General features: G+C 37.7%; 1 protein-coding gene across 15 annotated transcripts in view; it reads left to right on the top strand.

Moving 5' to 3' along the window:
- Positions 1-19,845, top strand: part of ZNF536 (zinc finger protein 536) — a 357,567-nt gene that overhangs the window by 201,533 nt on the left and 136,189 nt on the right. For 14 of the 15 annotated variants that reach the window (XM_052797137.1, XM_052797134.1, XM_052797140.1 and 11 more), the window contains one exon: positions 14,814-14,966. The exons of the other annotated variant lie outside the window; for it this stretch is intronic. In XM_052797137.1, coding sequence (XP_052653097.1) covers positions 14,814-14,966 — 153 coding nt within the window. The remainder of the gene's footprint in view (positions 1-14,813; positions 14,967-19,845) is intronic. 15 annotated transcript variants of the gene reach the window in all.

Below are 19,845 nucleotides of genomic sequence, written 5' to 3'. Positions count from 1 at the left end.
TCCCGATGGGAAAGGTGGGTTTGCCATTGCTCCCTCAAATGACCATGCTGACCAAAGTGCCTGATAATGCCAAAGGCAATGGGTTTGCCTGTGATGTTGACAGTCAGCTACTGCTAACTGATCTTATGTTGCTGGTTGTCTGCCATCCGAAGACCCTCAGATATTTAAAACGTTCGATGGCTAGCAACTTCTGCACCGTAGATGAAAAGCAAAGAAAGATCTGGACGCATACCATCTCCTATCTATACTTCTGCTTTAACTATGGTCTTATGATGCATATTTTTCAGGGAATATTTTCAATAATGCTTACTGGTGTAAAGCATTCTCAGCCAGAAGTCTTGCAAAGCATTATCAGAATAAAGATAAATGTGTGGAGAATCACTATGTTTGGTTTCATTTATTGTAATAGCTGTGGTTAAAATGTAGATCATACTGCTGTTTTGGACTGCAGTCTTAATTCAAAAAATTGCAATCATCATAGGTGGATTATATCTGCATCTTTTCAAATAGATGACAGAATATATTTCTGTGCTGTTTTTCCCTAAAGAAAAATTGAAAGATAAGAGGCAGGAGTTTCAAGTAGCATCACAACATTTAGTTGTCAAACTATGAATGGAAATTGCCATCATAGGGACTGTGTGTTTACTCTCATGCTTCAAAAAGCCTGTGGTGAAAGTGTATCCAAGAAGAAAGGAGTTTCTTAAAAAAAAAATAAATCAAATAATATCTTAGTAGATGAGCAGTGATTCAACATAACTAAAACAAATATTAATTGAAAAGAACAGAGAAGGAAGTATGTTGTTTGGTGAACAGCACTCACTGGAGCAGTACTGCATGTGACGGTCTATCCAGCAATTCTTTTCTGGAATGCAATTCCACTGATCCACAACACTCACCAGCGTCCTGTCTGGCATCTGAGTTGCCTTTCCTAAGTTGTATCTTCCCATCATTGTTTATTTTAAATACACAATGCTACTCTCCTGCAGTTTTATAATAAAACTTGGTATGATAGTAGTATAGAGTTGCTGACTGTTAAGCAGTGACAGGCTTTGGTTGTCTACCCCTTATTAAAATGTTTCAGCATGTACCAGCAAGCTCCACTGCCCAGTAGTCAACAGGATCTTTTTTTTGAAACAAATACGTATGACCCTCATGACTGGGCACATATCTGTAGTGAGATATCACAGAATCTGTAACCAGAAGAGAACCAGTACTAGTAAAATTGTTGGAATTATTTCAGTTTCATTTGAACAGTTTATACTGCCGTTCACCTTTTCTCAACCCCATACGTTGCTTTGTTAGGTTGGCCAGTCCCACTGTAGACAGCTTTCAAATGTAATCGGTTGCAAGCCAGCTTGTTATGTACCAAATTCTGCGTGGGCCTGCCAGGCTATTGGAGTGGCTCCCACTAGTGCCATCCTGAAAAGGCATGGAAACATGTGTCTCCACAAATGCAGTAGCCTGCATTCTCAGAGTTTAAATTAGCCTGCTCACTGAGATGGTACTTATTGCATAGTGTCTCAATGTAAGCTCGTAATCAGACAAAATTAGAATCTTAAGATACTCAGACTTGCAGGGTAGGAGTTTGGGTCTAAACAATCTCTACAGTTATCCTGATGTGTTTGTTCAGGTTTTGTCAGATTCAGAGCTTTATTTTGTACATATAATTCATAGGGTGTTTTGTCACAACAGAGCAAAGTGTTGAAAGTTTCCTATCTGTACAAAGTGTTTATCTGGTCTGTTAGTGTTTTCATCTCATACACTGCAGGTAATTTTACTACTGTTCAGAATAGTGAAAATTTGGTGAAAAGCTGGTCTTCCTCCATATGCTGTGGAATTATTCAAGACGTACTTGTGAAACTTCTGTCTCTTCCAAATGTGACTCATGTCTGTCATCCTGTGGCTCTAAGAAGATGCGTTTTAAATAAGTATGTCCACTTTGAAAGATATGTTATTGCTGAGTCATTTTCTTAAAAGTCAGTGTTACTTTGTAAGGGCTAGGTTTCCCCTATTCTCCTTCCCTGTAAAGACCTTCTTTCCTGCCTATCTTACCCTTCTGAGATGAGATTTCCTTCTGTTAGCATTTAATGTCATGTGAGCATCATCGAGCTGGTAATTTCACGTTGGTGATATTGTGTGATGGTTACAGTGTGGCCACTGGTATAGAATACACTGATCAGAAAGGGTGCAAAACATTGTAAAGCCATTCACAGTGATGGGAATCGAACACTCCACAGAGTGGAGACTAAAAGGTTGTGCTTTGTTAGGAAGGCATTCAGTACCTGCTGCTGCTTTGGGATGTGTGGGGGAACGGGTAGATCTCCAGGAATCTCAGATAAGGAGGTTTTGCCACACCATTACTTTTTCCTTGCTCTCTGCTCTAAGATTCAAGAAATTCTTTTAAACTTTGTAGTGCAGAAGGCTAAGTGTACGAGTTGATTTTGCTTTTTTCCTTCTTATCCTCAACTGCTTACTGCTAATAATTTCATTTTACAGAAACTGAGCCTGTGAATTCATACTTAAGATACCGCTATATGCTTTTGACTGTCTTCAAGAGGATCAGACAGTACCAAATGCACTTCACTGGTTCCAAGTATTTGTATGCGTTTGCAATAGTGTGTTACAAATTCAGTCCTGGGATGGATTTCATTGCATCATTATCTGCAGATTTTTGCAGCTAGATGTGTTTCCTGTACCTTACCATACACTTTTTAATATGTGGGACCATCATTCAGATGATAGTCTGAATATTTCCAGAATGTTTTACAGTATTTCTGTTTTCTGAGATGGTCGATAGTTAAGTCTGGCCCTCACAGGCATGGCAGAGGAGCTCATGAGAACATTTTGGCTGAATTTGTGTTGATGTTTGTGAGGTAGAGGAGCAGCGGCTGCTGTGCTGGTAACAGAGACAGACTAATTCCAGGGCAAGGCAGCTTTCAAAATCAAGGGAGCATCATGTGACTGTATGTGTATAATTTAAAAGAAAAAGAAAAAAAGCTAGAACTTCAGCACAGCCTGTCTCTCCAGTATATGAGAAGTGAAGCAAATGAATACGGCCTTGAATACACTTTTTAATTTTTCAACACTGTATTTTGCCAACTTTAGTTCACTCTGTTGACTGTTCAGTCAGACCGTTTTTAAATTAAAAAGGAATACATGGTTGAATTATTTATTAAACAAAAGGTGCTTCCGTGCATGCAGACTACCTGGGTTTTGAATTTCTTTTACCGTTGGAGTTGGAAGAAAGTGCATTGCTAATAAGTTAAGAGATGGAACAATCCTCCTTTTTCTAAAATAAGTCTTCCTCTGTCTCTGAGGCAGACAGTAAGCCAACTTGTGTCTGTCCAGTCACAAAAAAATGCCCGATCTTCATTCGAATGTCTAATTTTGACCTTAGTGTGAAGTTGTTTCCTCAGTTGGGTAGGCTCCATAGAGACAAAGTGTTATTAAATTCTGGTAGAGAAATGTGCTTGCAAATAATTCAGTCCGGATTATCTCCTAATTTTATAGATGATCCTGATGGGTTAAAATATGTATTTGCTGGTGGATTAATGTGGAGGAACTGTAAAGAAGTGGAAGAAGGCTTGCAAAAACTTTGTACCACCTTACTATCAGCCTGTATGTCCCCTGAGGTTACCAGTTCATCTTAGGGGGGTGATAAGTACTTTGTACAACTACCTTTGCTTTCCTCAGTCCCCATTAATTCCTCTGTGTTGGTGTTCCAGATTTGTGCACAGCCAGTGTTTCCTGTATTTTTGGAGGAACGTGGCTTCCGAGTGCCTGATCTTTCTTGTCCCCTTCCCCAGACGAAAACAACTGCTAGCTTCTGCTAGACGGTCTGGACTTCAAATCCCTGTGGCTGATGGTCACAGGGAAAGCGCTGTCAGGCTGGGAAACTCAGGCCTTCCATCAGTTTGGGAGCTGTGGTCTCCATAGCTTGCTTAAAAATTAGAGGGCTGTTTTACCTGGTATTGGAAAAGGAATTAATTCACTGAATCTGAGGGAACATCTGTCCGAGAGGTTGATATTTCTCGTCACTGATGTGGGACTTGATAACTAGGTTTATAGTGATATAAAAAGTGTGATGCGCTGCAAAAGGCTGGCCATGGCAGCAAAGAGGCTTTAGAGGAAGGTTGATGAGACCTGCCAGGACTCTGAAGAGCTCCCAGTCACACCGATGTGTGGGAGGGTGGTTGCGAGCCTGTAGCTTTCCTGTGGAAGGAAAGCAGTGAGCAGTAGCAAGTGGCTGGGCACACCCTGGCTTTGATAGCTACAGATGGAGACCTAAAAGATTGCAGGGCCACAGTCCAACACCAGCACATGTAAAATAAGGCTCAGGATTTAGATAACTCTGTTCCAGCATACTGACGTGCATGGCCACAGTCCAACTCCAACACATGCAAAATTAGTTTCAGGATCATTCCAGCATACTGAAGCCTATGCCTAAACCAGTTATTGCCACAAGCTCAGCTAAATCAGAGAAGACCATTCAAAATAGTATTTTTTCTCTTTTTTACCAGGATAGTTCAGATGAAAAATTTTGTGTTTTCGTAGTAGAAAAAGGAAACTGGATTATTGATATATCAGCTCCATAGGCAGCATTTAATATTTTTATAGCTCACAAATAGCATGTTATTCTATCAGTGTACTTTAAGGCTATTTTACAAAACATGGATACAGGTTGACCCAGTAATGTACTTTTTGAGATACCTCATTAGTATAAAAAAATTAATTCTCCCATCCATATAATATCATGTTTAAAGACATCATGGTCTTAGTATGCCCACAATACACTGGTAAACCAATGAGGAAAAAAAAATACTGAACAGTTAAAGGATCCCTTCTCAAGATTAGAAGTAATGAATTTAATCAATATTTTTCTGTTATAGCAAAACTCATGTAATTAACATATTTTATTTATAGAAAAAGAGTGCTAGTGAAATAGATTCAGCATTTCAGAGTTGCTCATAAGTATTTCTTCAAGTACAGCTCATTTTTTGTGAAATGGGGAAAGAAGTTGGAAATTATACTGAAGTGGCATGTACCGAAGAAGTTAAATGGAAGAAAAATTATTTACAGAGGTATTTCTATTAGCTCAAAACAGTCACTTAGTTTGAAGGCAGCACTGGAAAGTGAAAAGTAAGAAAATACAGATACTGGAAAAGTCTATACTATCATAGTCTGTCCAAATGTTGTAACACACACCGTGACATTACTCACTTTTTGGAGACTCTGTCAGCACCTCTGTAATCAGTAATATGTAAGAGGATTGACAGTCTTTAATTCTTTCTCATTTTGTTGAGGGGAAATTAGTAATTTAGCTACCTGTAGAGTTGTTTTTATGTGACTGATTCTATTGTTGCTTTCTTTCTTACTGGCATCTACAGAAAGATGTTCCTGTGACATTTTAAATAATTTACATTTTTCTTTATTAGAATGAATCTTTATAAAATCTGGTGACCTGCTACCGGTACGTCTATGCTGATTTTGCCACCCTGTGATAAGATAATAATAATGAAAAGGGTTTTTCTTAATCAATAGTATGCAAAAACTTCTCCAATGATACCTGGTGCCCTGAGAGCTACTTATCATGTAGGCAAGTCTGTGGTTCTGACTTGAAAAAATTATTTGTTTGGTTTTTGGATTTCTTTAAGCCCAGCAACTTAGGGTGAAGCTTGGCTAGTGTAGTTATTAAATATTTTCATACAAGTACTCAAAAGATTTTAAGAGATGTTAATGGATTTTGAGAACTATGTGGAGTTGGGTGTTAATTTGTGCCTTTTAAAATCTCACAGACTCTGCATTGTTGGGCATATGGGAAGAACCTAGAGAAAATAGGTTCAATACCACTCTCTTCCACCCAGATTCACTGTCTTTCCTACAGTTTACTGACACCGTCTTGGATTTTCTTCATAGTGTAGCCTCTACACTGTACCAAATGATTCTCTTTGTCCCACATGTAGTTTAGGAACAAGATAGAGGTCATAATGAAGTATGCCTTACCTGTTTGGTTTATAGGTATGTAGAGATGCTAACATGTGGAGGAAACAGGGTAAGTATGGAAGCAAGAAGGCGGCAATATATATTCATTCACAGAAGTCCAGTTAATGGTTATTTTAGTTTATTAGCTAGCAACTTCATTTTCTCCCTCATGAAATTGCCTCCACAGATCCTTGCTTCTGGAGCTTAATCAGCAGTAGCAATCCATCCCAGGAGTGGGAGATCAGGAGTACTTAATTAAAGAGGGACTGTAGGCAACTCTCCCAAATTGGATATCTGATCTAGCCTTGGCATCAGGAGAGCAATGCTAGGTAAAAGTGTTTATCAAGCTCCATGTAGCCACTCTGCAAATCTCAGAGATGGGAATATGATGCAGACAGCCTGTAGAAGCTGCTATAACCTGAGTAGTATGGGCTTTAAGGCCATCTGGTACCTGAACACCTGCCTACAAATAACACATACAAATCCAAAAGATGGTCCAGTTGGATAGCTTCTCTGCTTAGATTCCCCACTGGAATTTTCTCCAAAAGCAGTAAACAATCTTTCCACAAATGAAGTGTGGAAAGACCATGTCCTCTCTGGTCAGTAATCAAGCGCCCATTTCAAATTTAGGTGACAGGATCAAAGCTAAAACATGGAAGTCAAGGGTTTGGGTAAGAAAACTAGTGAGACAGGCTTACATGAGAATCACAGACCACTGTTGGCATGAACATTTGGTAAAAATCCAGAATATTCTAAGCTTGTTTTAAGAAAAGGAGGAGAAAACCATAGAAAGTATGTCATATTGAAGGTTTGGGAGCTAACATTGCTATCAGAAGTATAAATGAACAGCAGAGTAAATTTTGAGGATAGATGACAAAGAACATTGGCAAAATACTAAGGAAAGATCCATGAGTACATATTTAAGCCCAGCATTGCTGATCCAAAGAGAAGTATCTGCTTTGCTTGTGAAGATACATGTTCTGGACAGAGAAGTACAATAAGGTGTTCTGGCAGCTCAGATGTGCACTTCTGAAGAAAGCAAGAACAAGCAGAAGCTCATCACTGAGGGTAACTAGCATTACATTCAAGACAGCAAACAGACCCATTGTTCTGATAAATGACGAAGTACATCCTCTTCTAAAGTATCCACTTTTCCTGTGGAAAGATTGTACAAGTCTAGTGGAATTTCATGAACCTCATCTGGCAAACTCAGTGGTTTGGGATCTGAAGTGCTTTGATCTATACAGTCAAATTAAGGAAGTGGTATTTCAAAGCCATGGTTTTGGAGTAGCAGAACTGAAAAGCAAGTGAAGGAGTTGGATGGTGGAAGAGTCTTGTATGTGAAGAGCTTAGGAAAGAAGACAGCAAACAAAATTTTGAAACAAACCAGCAAAAACAGTATTAGAGGGAACAATGTAGTGATCCGAGGTCATTTTGCTGCAAGCTTAGCTCTCATTAGGTAGCTGGAGGTTCCAGGATCTAGTGGTGATACCATAGAAGTGAAGACCATTTAACCAAAGATGAGCACTCTCATGGCCATGCTCTGTGTATTTCCGATGTTTGTTGACTTCGTTGAAGGACTGTGCACAGGTCTGACTGCATAAATTGCAAGTTACACCTTTTAATTATACCATTTGTGCATGTGTGTGTTATTTTAGAATGGCCTTAAAAGTGATGAGCACTGGAAGAAGATGAAGAAGTTGGATATGCCTGCATGTGCATATATTAAAAAAATTTCTTCAGCACTCTTTTCAGTTTCATTTTGATTCAATTTTATCAGAACTAATATTTCAATAATATGCTAAGGTCCTGATTCAAATCTAAGTGTTGAAGTTTCATTGAATTCAATAGGGCTGGAGAGGTATACAGTAGTGAGATTAAAGTTTTAAGCTTACTTTCTTATGCTGAGCTAAGAATGTGTGTGATGGTTTACAGTATAATGATATTTCACTGTAATCTTCTTGGGGCATGGACCACATTCTGTTGATTTTGTACAACTGAACTCAGTATCGCTGACTAATAAAACAATAAATAGAGAAAATGAACTATTTTGTGTTTTATTAACAATGTGCATTTCATATAGTATTTCATTTTAAATAAGTATAAAATCATACCCTCAAATGGTAAGATGTAATTGCTGATCATGTATCTCTTTGTTCCAGACACTTTTATAAAAGTGTATGTATTATGTATGATGCGACCTTCAAATGTCATGAATGCGTTGTGCAATAAACTGTCAATATTTGTGGCTATAAGGTACTAGATGACTTTTACAATAATTGGAACAGCTTTATTAAAAGCTTGGATCACTCAGCTGGTTAAAGAGAAAGACACAGGCCAATGTTTATCCTTGGAGTTCCCTTCTGCCAACTGTTAAATGAAAGATACCGTAAGGTGCTTAAGATGTCTTCTTTCTTTAAAAGAAAGATACAGTTAAAAAGGTCTCATGCAAAAAACGTTCTCTTAGAAAAATCATTTGTTTTTCAATGTGCTTAATTTTCAGTCCACACTGAGTTCTGTAAGTTAATGGCAAGTAAACAACCCTGTTTTTTAAGTACTACGTCTGATTTTCTGTGTCTTTTGGTCAAACAATTCTTTAAACAAATCAGGCAGCTAAAATGATGTACTCAGAAACTGTTTGAACTTTGATTATCTTAAAAGGTTTTAAAGTTTTAGAACAGTTTGAAAAGCAAGACTGCTGAGAACGCCAAAACAAAAACTCTGTAGGGAATTTGATTAAAATGAAAAAAGAGGATAAGAAACATTTTGTGATAAACAAAAGCTTAATTTTGGTTATGTGTCTATTGATGCCTCTTTGTGCTGTATATTCAGCCTCTTGCGTGTTTCTCAGAATGCGTACCACAGTGAAAAGCATTAAGATATAACCAACAATTGCATACATGCAGTGTTGTCGTGCAAAGTGTTTTGCACCCATGGGGTGTGAAAACCACCAATCGAGTGTGTCGTGCTCCAGGTTCGGGCTTAAGGTGTGCGTGCTGCCCCCAAGTCACCAGCCTACCGGTTACTAAGAAATTGCTTAGAATATTTTAGCTCCTTTTCTCTTGTGCTTGAAATAATGCCTAGATAGCTCCCCTGTAGCTCGAGGTATTGGCTATGACTACCGTTTGCCCACTTCTAAATGTTGCAAGTCTTACCTCATGTAAATGGTTATGGGCATTTTACTTCAGTTTGATTTAGATTGTATTTTAAATTTAAATCTGCTAATGCACTAATCGGTAGCAGGGCAGTTTGTGCCTTTTGTTTGCCTGTGTGGTTCAGAGGGCTAAGTGGGAAGTCTGATGTCAGAAGCAGTATCTTTTTATTTACCAGTGGAACCTTTGGTATAATCTTTATTTCTAATAATACAGACAATGTGAATGCTGCTTTCTCACTAGTAGGCCTCCTTTCCAATTCTCTTCTAAAATAGCTCTCTGTTTAAACAAATTCTCTGCCAATCCATATTAATGCCTAACAGTTTAAGATTCCCATATATGGTCATTATAAAACCTAAATCCTTGATGAAACAATAGAGACAGCGAGTTGTTCCTGACCTAAGACATTAGTAACTCTTTCCGGAGGCCCAAAATATAACTGTAATATTTAATAATATTAGACTCTTTCATTTGAAGCCACGAACTTCACTAGCAAAAAAGTGTAGTGACATCTGCTAATAGGATTCTAATTTCAAATTACGAGCACTGGGCCAGATTCTGTTCTCATTTACCTCAAAGCATGCTAATTGAAGCTACTTCAGGTAGCTAGAAAAATATGGCTAATTATATCTCTAATTATATTCCTGTTTTCCACTATTTTCAGTATTATTAAAGCTTTTTCTAAGGAATAGGCAAGAAAGGTAAAGCATGTTTTCCGAGAAACTTTGTGTATCCTGTACTGCTTCCCAGGGAATTAGGTGGTTGAGTCCAGGCATGCTTGCATAAAGGTGGCAGCAGTGACAGGATTAACACACTGAATATCTTCTGACTCCCTTCTTGACATTAGATTCAGGATATAATTTTTCCTGCCACAAAATGGGCTAATCTGGGTGGTTTATAGGTCATAAAAAAATAACTGTGGTCACTACTACTTCTCGTTGCACCACGTTTCATTAACTTTCACAAGCAGTTCTAAAGAACTACAAATATTTTGAATTTCAGAAATATGTGAAAACCTGGGATTATGTGCAGCTTTAAAGGCTTCTGGCCACATTTTCAAAGGATTCTTTAGTGTCTGAAAAATGTGCAAGAGCAAACACATACTTGTAAGCGTGATAACCTATTTTGTGAGTTGGTTACCTTTTCGATGTGATTGCCTGGTTTTGGCTAAATTTGGCAATCCTCGGGTCGACAAATTCCAACTGACTTCATTGATAATTTAGTCTGCATGAGGACTGTAATTTAGCTCCTTTGAACATGAAAGCACTTTTTTGTGAATCCCTGCACTTTCACATATACGCAGCATATAAATACTCTGGTAAAATTTATGGGGCATATAAGTAGGTGCTCCTTTGAAACTTTGGCTGCTAACATGACTGAAGTCAGTGCTGCTACCTAACCAACTGAAAACAGGTTTCTTTTTACAGAAGCAATCAATCCTTTTCTAATCCCATTTGTAGACTCATCCCAGACAGGTAGACCAGTCGTACAGAACATATATGTACATTTCAAATAATTCTTTTTCTTTTGCTCTTCATATGACTGGCTAGAGGGCTTCTGCTTTGAGTACACAGATTCACTATCCACCTAAGTTTGTCTTCTCTTTTCTAGAAATATCCACTGAAGTTGTCATTGTGTCTGTAGCATCTCTATCCATGTGCTGAGGGCACTGCCAGCCGTGGCAGTGGCTCATTTCTGGGTAGACCATTTCTGATACCTAGTAAGATACCTGCTGTAAAAAAGGATTCACTGGTGTGTTTCTCACTTTCTTTTAACCTGCTACAGTAAAAGTGCTGCTGGCTCAAAACTGTTTATTGGGATTATCTGGTGCTCTGGAAATTTCCTTTCCGGGTACCGTGGGGATGTGAAAGCAGCCTGCAGCACTACATGGATCAGCTCCATGCTAGGCGAGGAGTGGTGGCTTTTTGTCCCTCCTCTCCTGCGAAGTGGGCATCTGTCTGAAGAAGGGCTAGTCCTTCAAATACTGATCTTATGGTTTGCTTAATTTTAATTTCAGTCTGTGCAGCAAATAGATTTGCTCATGTTTTGGCCAAATTGGCTCTTTGGTTATGCGGCTAATCGCCACCTTCTCATATGGATGTTAAAGTGAACTTTCTTTCCTTGCATTTGTCCCATGAGAACATGCGCACAGTCAATTATTAAGTGTAGCTGAGGCATGGTGCACAAGAGATGTCCCTGTCATACCACCCCAGAAGCTGCTTCATGGCTGAATTCCTCTGTGTCCTGTGCCATGGAGCAGTATCGCCCGCCCAGCAGGTACAGCAGACATAGCAGCTGGAGGTCTCACAGTTGTTGCCTTCTCCTTATACTGACACAAAGACCGGTTTCATATATAGAACTGAATGTTGCTTTCTGCACTTCTGTCCATGACTTTTGCTGTGAACAGATGATTTCAAAGTCAAAGGAAAGCTCAGGGAAAGTTAAGTTCAGAGACAAGGCTCGGAAGCCTTACATCTAGCTTGTACATCTATACAATATTTTATACTCTGTTCTGTTGTTTCCTGCACTCCAATCAGGAAAGGTAGGGATGGGCAGGAAGACATTCAGGACGTAGACCTGCCTATAATGGAAGCAGATAGTAAAAAAAGCAGTCTAATCTCACGTGCATCGAGTGCACATCATGTAGACCACATAACTCGGTGAACCACAATGGCTGTAAGATAAGTAAGTGTTCTCTTTCCTTCCTGATGTTTTATCCTCGGAATTGAGCAGCCCAACAACCATAGCTCAAATCCCGAGTAAATCATAAATTAAATTAATTTGCTGGGGCTAATCCTAGTTCTGCAGCTCTGTAAAACTTTACTACAGTTTTGCACAATTTAACAGAACTGGGAATTTCTACTTAGGAAGGAGGACTCAATAGCAGGAGAAAGGGGACATCAGAGGTGTAGAATACACGATTATTGGTAGAGCTGAAGATTTTTCATTTGCCACATACACTGTTGTTGGCATCGTCTGTATTCACCAGTTTGCGTCTTAAGTTTTTCCTTGCTGATGTCTCCTCCTTTTTCTGTGTCACTTTCTCCCCTGCCCCCCACCTTTCACTTTCCATAGATTGCTTTAAGAGACTCGGTATAAGAAAACCTTGGTAACAGAGTCAGTGAGACTTAAATGCATTTTAAAGTTAAACACATTTTAAACTTAAGTGCCTTGACAAATAGGTATGATTTCCCCAAATGGGGCCCTAGTAAGAAGTTGGGGTGGCATTTGATGGGGAGTGTCGGCAGCCTTGAACATATCTTTTCATTGTTTGAAATAAAAGAACTTAGATGTAAAGCTGCTCATTCAGGTAGCGATGGCCTCCAGCGCTTCGGTGGGCTTTGTAGGCAGAGGAATTCAAAAGAAAACCCCTCAGCCCAGCTTTAAAGTCTTAGGAATGCTTTCACTGTGGGAAGAAAAATTCTTCAAGGTAAGGCCCCTGTTGGAGCAAAGCCTTTGGAGCTATCTACTGTATGTCTACTTAAATCTAAAAGAAAACTCTTCAGACCACCCACATCTTTCTTTGCTTCATTGTTGTTTTCAGTTTGCTTTTTCAGAGGGATTAGTGCTAGAGTAAACTCCATCGTCTCGCTGCCTTGAAAAAATTCAATTTTGTGTAAAGTGAAAATTAGACTCTTAAATCTGCAAAGCGAGCTGTTTATCTTACAAATTTATTCTTTTTTATTGGGCCACACATATTCTAGATAGAAAGATAAAAGGCAAATGGATAACAGGCCATCATTTAGAGTGACATATAGCAAAACATAACTAGTAGACTTATTCGGTAAATTCCTCCTGAGTGGCTTGTTAGTGTTATCTATATATTTATCTATAATGCTCATATAGTATTTATTGAAAACCAAAATAAAATCCTGCAGTTTATCATCATGCATTCTGTATTTTGCACTTCAGAAAAATCTTTTTGCACTCAGGAATTCATTTTTCCCGAAGCAGCTTAAGACATGATTATATACAAGTTTTGAGGAGAAAAAAAAGGGGAAAATCTAAACTCTTTAGGGAGATTGGAGTTATAGACTAGCACCTATATATGTTTTCCTGGACTCCTAAAGACAAAATAAACTCCTGCAGTATGTTACTTTACATACTTGTGAATAATTCAGAATGACAGTTACTAGCTTTCTAACTTAAATATTGTGCTTTTACTCTGCAGTCTAAGAACAATCAGAAAATGTTAAACAAGAATGTGATGTGAAAACTATCAGATTTTGCCTTTTGAAAAATAGCAATAGCTTGATTACATACATGACTAAGATAAGCATTTATATATATATAATTTTTAATCACTCTGTCATCCCCTTCTTTCAGCTTAAAGTGAAATAGTTTAGAGGGACCATATTATAATAAATAATGAAATGCCTGTTAGTGTTACCTTTTCCAGAAATGTGGTATTTGGGTCTCTGCTACTGCGTGAACAGTTTTTATTATAGCCAAATGTTTAAGTCTTTCTTATGTCCCATCACTTCCATTTAAAAGGCAACGCTGTGTAAACTGCACTATGTTTCCTGACAGTTTTAGTTACATATCAAATGGGTAAAGACAGAACATTTTTAGTCAGTAGTTTATGGTTGAAATAATCAAGAGCCTGCATACAGATTTTAACTATATGCTCCCTACCTCAATATGACCCGGGTCGCTCAGCTTTTGCATAGGCGTGTGATGATGTGTCCATGTGTATTGCACCTCTGTGGTGTGCCAGGAGTGTAAATCTGGTTCAGAATTTCAACATTTGCCATGGTACTTTTTTGTGAAATCATGGATTGATACATATATGTGATATTACATGACCCTGTAGGTACAAGATGGTAGACGAGCCTTGTGTGGTTTGAATAATGACTTTTTTAAAATGCCCTACATTTTTGCAATTTTTATGTCAGTCTTTTGTAAGTTATTTTGTTCGTAGCCTGCTTGGATAATAGCAGCTTATTCAAGATGGCTGGGAATGACTGTTTCTTTATATCAGGAGAGAGAAGAGATGTCCTGGAATCTCACCCATTGCACTACGATGCAAAGAATAAGTGTAGCTGTGAACACTGAAGGAGAAAACTCAGGAGCTGCGGGTGAGAGGGAGAAGGAATTCCCCCTCATCTGACCAATTTTTTTCATTGCCTTTCCGATGATATTAGGTCACTCAGTAGGTCATGTGTTGTAACTCCAATGCTGAAATGTTGCAGTAGGAAGTTGATGAGCTTTGTGTGTAGACGTCACTGCTGTTGCACCCCCTGTCACTGCAGTTCTCTTGTTTTGGGACGTTTTAATATACCGATGCAAACTTTTTCCCTCTAAAAGCATACAGATTTTCACAATACTTATAAATGAAATAGATTCAGGAAAACAACAATCTGAAACTTTTGGGGGAAAAATTAATAGGAACTAAGCAAAAGAAGAAATCAAACCAGCTGCTGACACAGCTGTTTCTTTTCTTGTATAATTCAGTTCAATATAAAGGTACCATATGCTGCTTAAAATGATGATAGGAAAGATGAAATAATTTAAGACAATAACAAGAAAATACATGAATTGTCAGCATTCTGTCAGATTTAAAGAATGAAATAGACAGGTGTAGTATTGACATGTTTAACTTTGTGTTGTGTTAGCAGTTTTAGTGAGAACAACTTCTGACATGTGCTGAAGTGATGTGAGAACATTTCTGTGTTGCAGACATTGGAGAAGAAGCTGGGAGATCTGTAGGAGTCCAGCAGCCAGCTTTACTGAGAGACAGGAGCCTTGGTTCTGCCATGAAAGACTGCCCTTATTGTGGAAAAACTTTCAGAACATCACATCACTTAAAGGTCCACTTGAGAATACATACAGGTGAGAGGAACAAGTGAGCAGAGCACTGTCGACACATGCCATGTGTGTGGGGGGGTTAACATAATATGTGGCTAGGAGCCTTAATTCCCAGTGTAGATTTGGACTCATTAGTTGCAGAAAGTCTTTTGAGAAAGATATATGACAGTCTTAAATAAAAGCACAAGGAATGTGTTGTTGGATAAAGACCACTTTAATAGAATCATCTTTTCCCAGTTGAGGTTATTTCTGTCTCCTTCCCTGCTTCATCACTGTTTCCTTCAATTACCCTTGTCCTTCAATAGGCATAAGCCTATTGGTTTCAGACTTAGTTATAGTAACTGCTTCAAAGGCCTTCCTTAGCATCTGCTTAGGGATTCTGTATGTTTTTCTCAGAGTTACTATTTTTGCTCCATTTAGCATGCTCATTTTTAACCTCTCGCTGTTCATATGAATACATCAGCTTCATGGATCTGCATTGTTTTTCACTAGAACTCACCTGACTTAGTACTTGTAAGTAATAAAACTTAGCATGTTTTGCACCATGGTAAAACTTACCACGTTTTATTTTAGTAACAATCACAGCATTTCTACCCTACAGAGACTTACTACTCGTCTGGATTCTCACTTTATTTTGGTACGTCACTTATTGGGTGCACTGCTCTCAATACTAGTAAACTATAACCACTCCATTTAAATTATAATACCTTGTTTGCTTAAAACTACATATGTGCTTGGTAAGGTTCATGTAGAGATACAGTATATGTTTAAGAAGACTTACTCTATCCATAATTGAAATCTGACATACAGTGTCGATACCCTCAGGTCCTGTTGACATCACTAGAAATTCTGTAAATGGCCAATATGATGCTGTTTTCTTCCAAGTCTTAGGTATTGTAGTAGGCCTTGGGACAGTACGCAAAACTGAAGATTCAGGATACTTCTCTTTGGAAACAGACATAGTGGGCACTGTAATTGTGGAGTCATTTTCTTTTTAAACCATTTTAAATGAATTTCAGAATTTTACTGCTACTTTTCTAATTGATAGGTAAAATAAACTGCGTGAAGAAGTACTTTCCAGTTGTACCTCCTACTTGAATGACTTAATTTTTAATTTTTATCTCACTGAAGTATCAGATAAGCATTATTTTCCTTCTTTCCCAAAATCAGCAGTCATGTTTCTCCTATGTGCTTGCACAAGTGTAATACTTAATGTTGGGTTTGCAAACATGAGGCCTGATTTTGAAAAATTGAAAATGAAAGCTGAAAATTATTTAAAGAAAAAAATTTCCTTGTTGAGATGGGAAAGTTTGGTCATTGTATTTTTATTCTTCTTTCTTTGGATTGTAGAGTAGGAGTATACCACACTGGTTTGATCTGAATTTTAAAATTTGGCACCCTAATGTAGTTTTCTCTGATTGGATTGCAAACCATTTAGGGCAGGAATATTCTTTTCTGTGTGTTGGACTTTGTTTAAAAAAAAAAAAAGAAGAAGAAGAAGAAGAAACACAGTGAAAACCCTATTTGTGTACTCTCTAATGTAGTAAAAGTAAATAAATGGTACTTATTTTATTGGAAAATAATCTCGTAACTATGAGGTTTAAACAGTTTGATATTTTTACTGTTGGAGATGCAAAAAAAAAAAATTCTTTAAAATAACCCAAGGATACCCATCTCTCCCTTTTGCTTTATTATATAGTGGTCATTTTGCTCTTGTTTTAAAGATGGCAGTGATTACGCATTTGTTATTTGTGGCTTAGAACTAATGGAAAGTAAATTAATTGCAATGGAGATATTCCATAAAACTTGCATATTAAAACTAAGCAAAATTAAAATGAGAAAAAATAAACCATGTATAAAATAACAACAACAAAAAGAAAACATCATACAGACTGTTGAAACATTTGCAATATGTTTAAAAATCGTTATAATTTTAAAATAGATAAAGATCAATTTCCATTAGGTTGAGAACAAAGTATTTGTAAATAATGACAAGAGTATGTTTAAGTGGAGCAATGTTTTACATATTGGAAATAATCCTAATAAATATTATAAAAATGTAAATTGGCAAATTACTAGAGTTATTAAATAAAAATTAAGTTGCTTTGCAGTAAGTGGAAATGATGTAAGAGATACCAGTTATTAAACAAATATTGGTTAGCTCATACTTACCAGGGACAGTTTCCTGCCTTTTATGTCACACTCTGTCTTTATTATATGCCTGGATCATATAACTGACTGATAAAAAACACTTTACTGTGTTTCTCCACTACATTAACTCAATTACTGTTCTTGTTCTCACAGCACCTGTTTGTTAGAGATGAGCTCAAGCAGTTCAGCAGAAGTCAGGTTCCTTCGAACATCTGTGTGTTTGGAGGCACACGAGTAGGTTGGTTTGCTACGCGTGCCAAGACAAGACCCAAAGTCTGATCCAGCCAGGAGGTGCTTCTGTGGCATTTGGCCCAAAAAAGCTAGAGGAGCCGTTTAATCCTCCACAAGAGGAGGAAGCTGTGCTCTGTTTTAGAAGAATTAGCTGGTGGCTTGGGTTGCTTCTTTTTCCCGTTGGGTATTTCATGGTTGCAACCTTCTCCACACTGAGTCTCAGTTTCTCTGTAGTTTGCTATCATATAATAAGCTTCTGAAGGGAAAAAAAAAAACCAATCAAGGTTTTATTTAGCACGCTCAGTTGAGTCCCAACACGCAATTGTAGAGGATTTTTCTTCTTATCTAATTCAATGATATTCAGCCAGGAAGAGCTTTAAGGGGAAGATAGTGAGATATGATTTCTGATTGTTCCCATATGATAAGAAGAAAAGGGCATAATTATGTGAAATCGGTTTCTCCTTTTTCTTGCTCTAAAAACAGTTGAAGGACGAGACAGTTCCGCAGTACAACCCCGAGAGAAGAGAGGAAGGACTCTGAGGGTAAAATGCTTCAGGGCCTTGGGGCTTAGAGTGGACAGGCAGAACTCTTGTAGCCCTCCTAGATGACTTCTTTCTGTTGACCAGTGAATAGGGATGGGCTATATGGTCCTGCTTCTTCAGAGCTACCTGCTCAACTCACACAAACTCACTGTGTGAAGAGATGCAGAAACAAGGGCAAAGCATGTATATGCACCAGTAGTGCATAGTAGACGTGGGTGGACTGGCCACTTTGTGATTCAGCTTCCTGGTTATAAAATAATATATAATACAGCTGAGAAGGTTATAACACAGAAGGCTTAGAGATGCTCAGACTTTGTGAAAAAGAAAACCATCTAAGTATCTTAGACCTATAATGTGCCATGAGCAGATGCTTCCAGAGTTTCCATTTTTCCCCTCTGGGGGTAGCAATTTAAGGTTCCTTCATTCAGGGAGCTGAGCATCTTTATGTTCTTGAGCACTCTCAATTCCCACTGAAATCAAATAAATAGGTGTGGTTTTTACTTCACATGCCTAGGCCTTTGGACTGCACAGAAACAGTGAAGTGTAAAAAATTAAAATTTCTTTTGTTCTACATTTGACAAGTGATCCATTATGTAGGGGCCAGTTTCAGATTAGCTCTAGCACCTCTTTGCACCTTGTGTTAGTATTCAGAAGCTACTGCAGATATAGACCAGTTTGGTTTGTGTGGTCATTAGGTGCTCAGGTATATTCCCAGTATGACTGGCACAGTTAAATCCCTTGACTAATGAAAAAAGAATAATGTGCACGAGCAAAGTAGATCCCTGAAGAAGGTTTGGCTTGTGCTAAACAGAAGAAACCTAAGAAAGAGAGGGATAGGAAGAAAAAACTTGGCGGGGCTGTGTCCATTGACTGAGAGTGTGTTACGATATGTATGACACACATCTTACATGTATTAGACGTATTATATACATTTACAGTGTTGCTACATTTTCCCTTGGAGATGTGACTAGCCAATTTTAAAACTTGCTTAGATGAACTGATGAAATACAGTAAAAATGGTGCTGTTTTAAATGAATTCAATTCACATTTTCTTCCTAAAAAAAGACTGCCTGTTGCCATTCTCTGAAGGCGCTTGTAGTGGGATGAGCAATATGAATAATTAAGGAAAATGGGTATGTGTGCTCCAAGAGGAGACAATTTTGGTATTGAACATCCTTTATTCTTACATTTCTAAGATGAACTAAAAGGACTTTTCATTTCTCTAGATTTCTCCAGATTTCCCATCCTTAACATTGTACAGCATGCCTTTTCTCCTGTCTTAATGACATCCCAAACTTTTGTTGAAAATAATTGATTGAATTTAAATTTCCTTAAAAGTTTAAGAGGTAATGTTACAGTATAAATTTCCTACCAAACACTAAGTAGGGAAATATCCATTAGTGAAATTAACTACAGTTTCTAGGTAGCTAACAATGTGCAGTATACAGTAGGGCATGGCTAATGAACACTGCAGTGGGTGATATTTCATTATACAAATTAATGCTCACATTTTAATGGGAAAGTCACATAATGAATCTCAGCTTCAGTGACAGCAATTAGAGACACAGATTGTCCCCTTCTGGACAAGGCACTGTTTAGCAATAAGCAGCTGTGTAAAAAGTCTTCAGGTTTACAACATATATATATGCTTTGGGGGAATTAGTGTACAGTTTATATTAATGTACTGAATCTTCCCTGCAAAGTAACAACCGTATTTATCTCTCTGCGTTTTAGCTAAGTAAAGACATGTAAAAATACTAAATAAATATTGCAGATAAGACATAAATAAAGGCAAATATTCAATTAGAAAACTTTATAAAAATTAAAATATTTTATTGTAATGCCTAGTGCACAATTGAAAAATCTTTAATAAACTGAGTCAAAAGCATCAAAAGTCTGTCCTTTTACAGGGTATGGGTAGTTTCATCTTAAATAATAGAGAAAAATCACTAGTAAAGGAAAGTACTAAAGAGAAGAAG

The sequence above is a fragment of the Harpia harpyja genome, chromosome 9, assembly GCF_026419915.1.
Source record: "Harpia harpyja isolate bHarHar1 chromosome 9, bHarHar1 primary haplotype, whole genome shotgun sequence".
Lineage (NCBI taxonomy): Eukaryota > Metazoa > Chordata > Aves > Accipitriformes > Accipitridae > Harpia > Harpia harpyja.
Note: the sequence above shows the minus strand (reverse complement) of the source record. Positions and strands in the feature narration are given on the sequence as shown.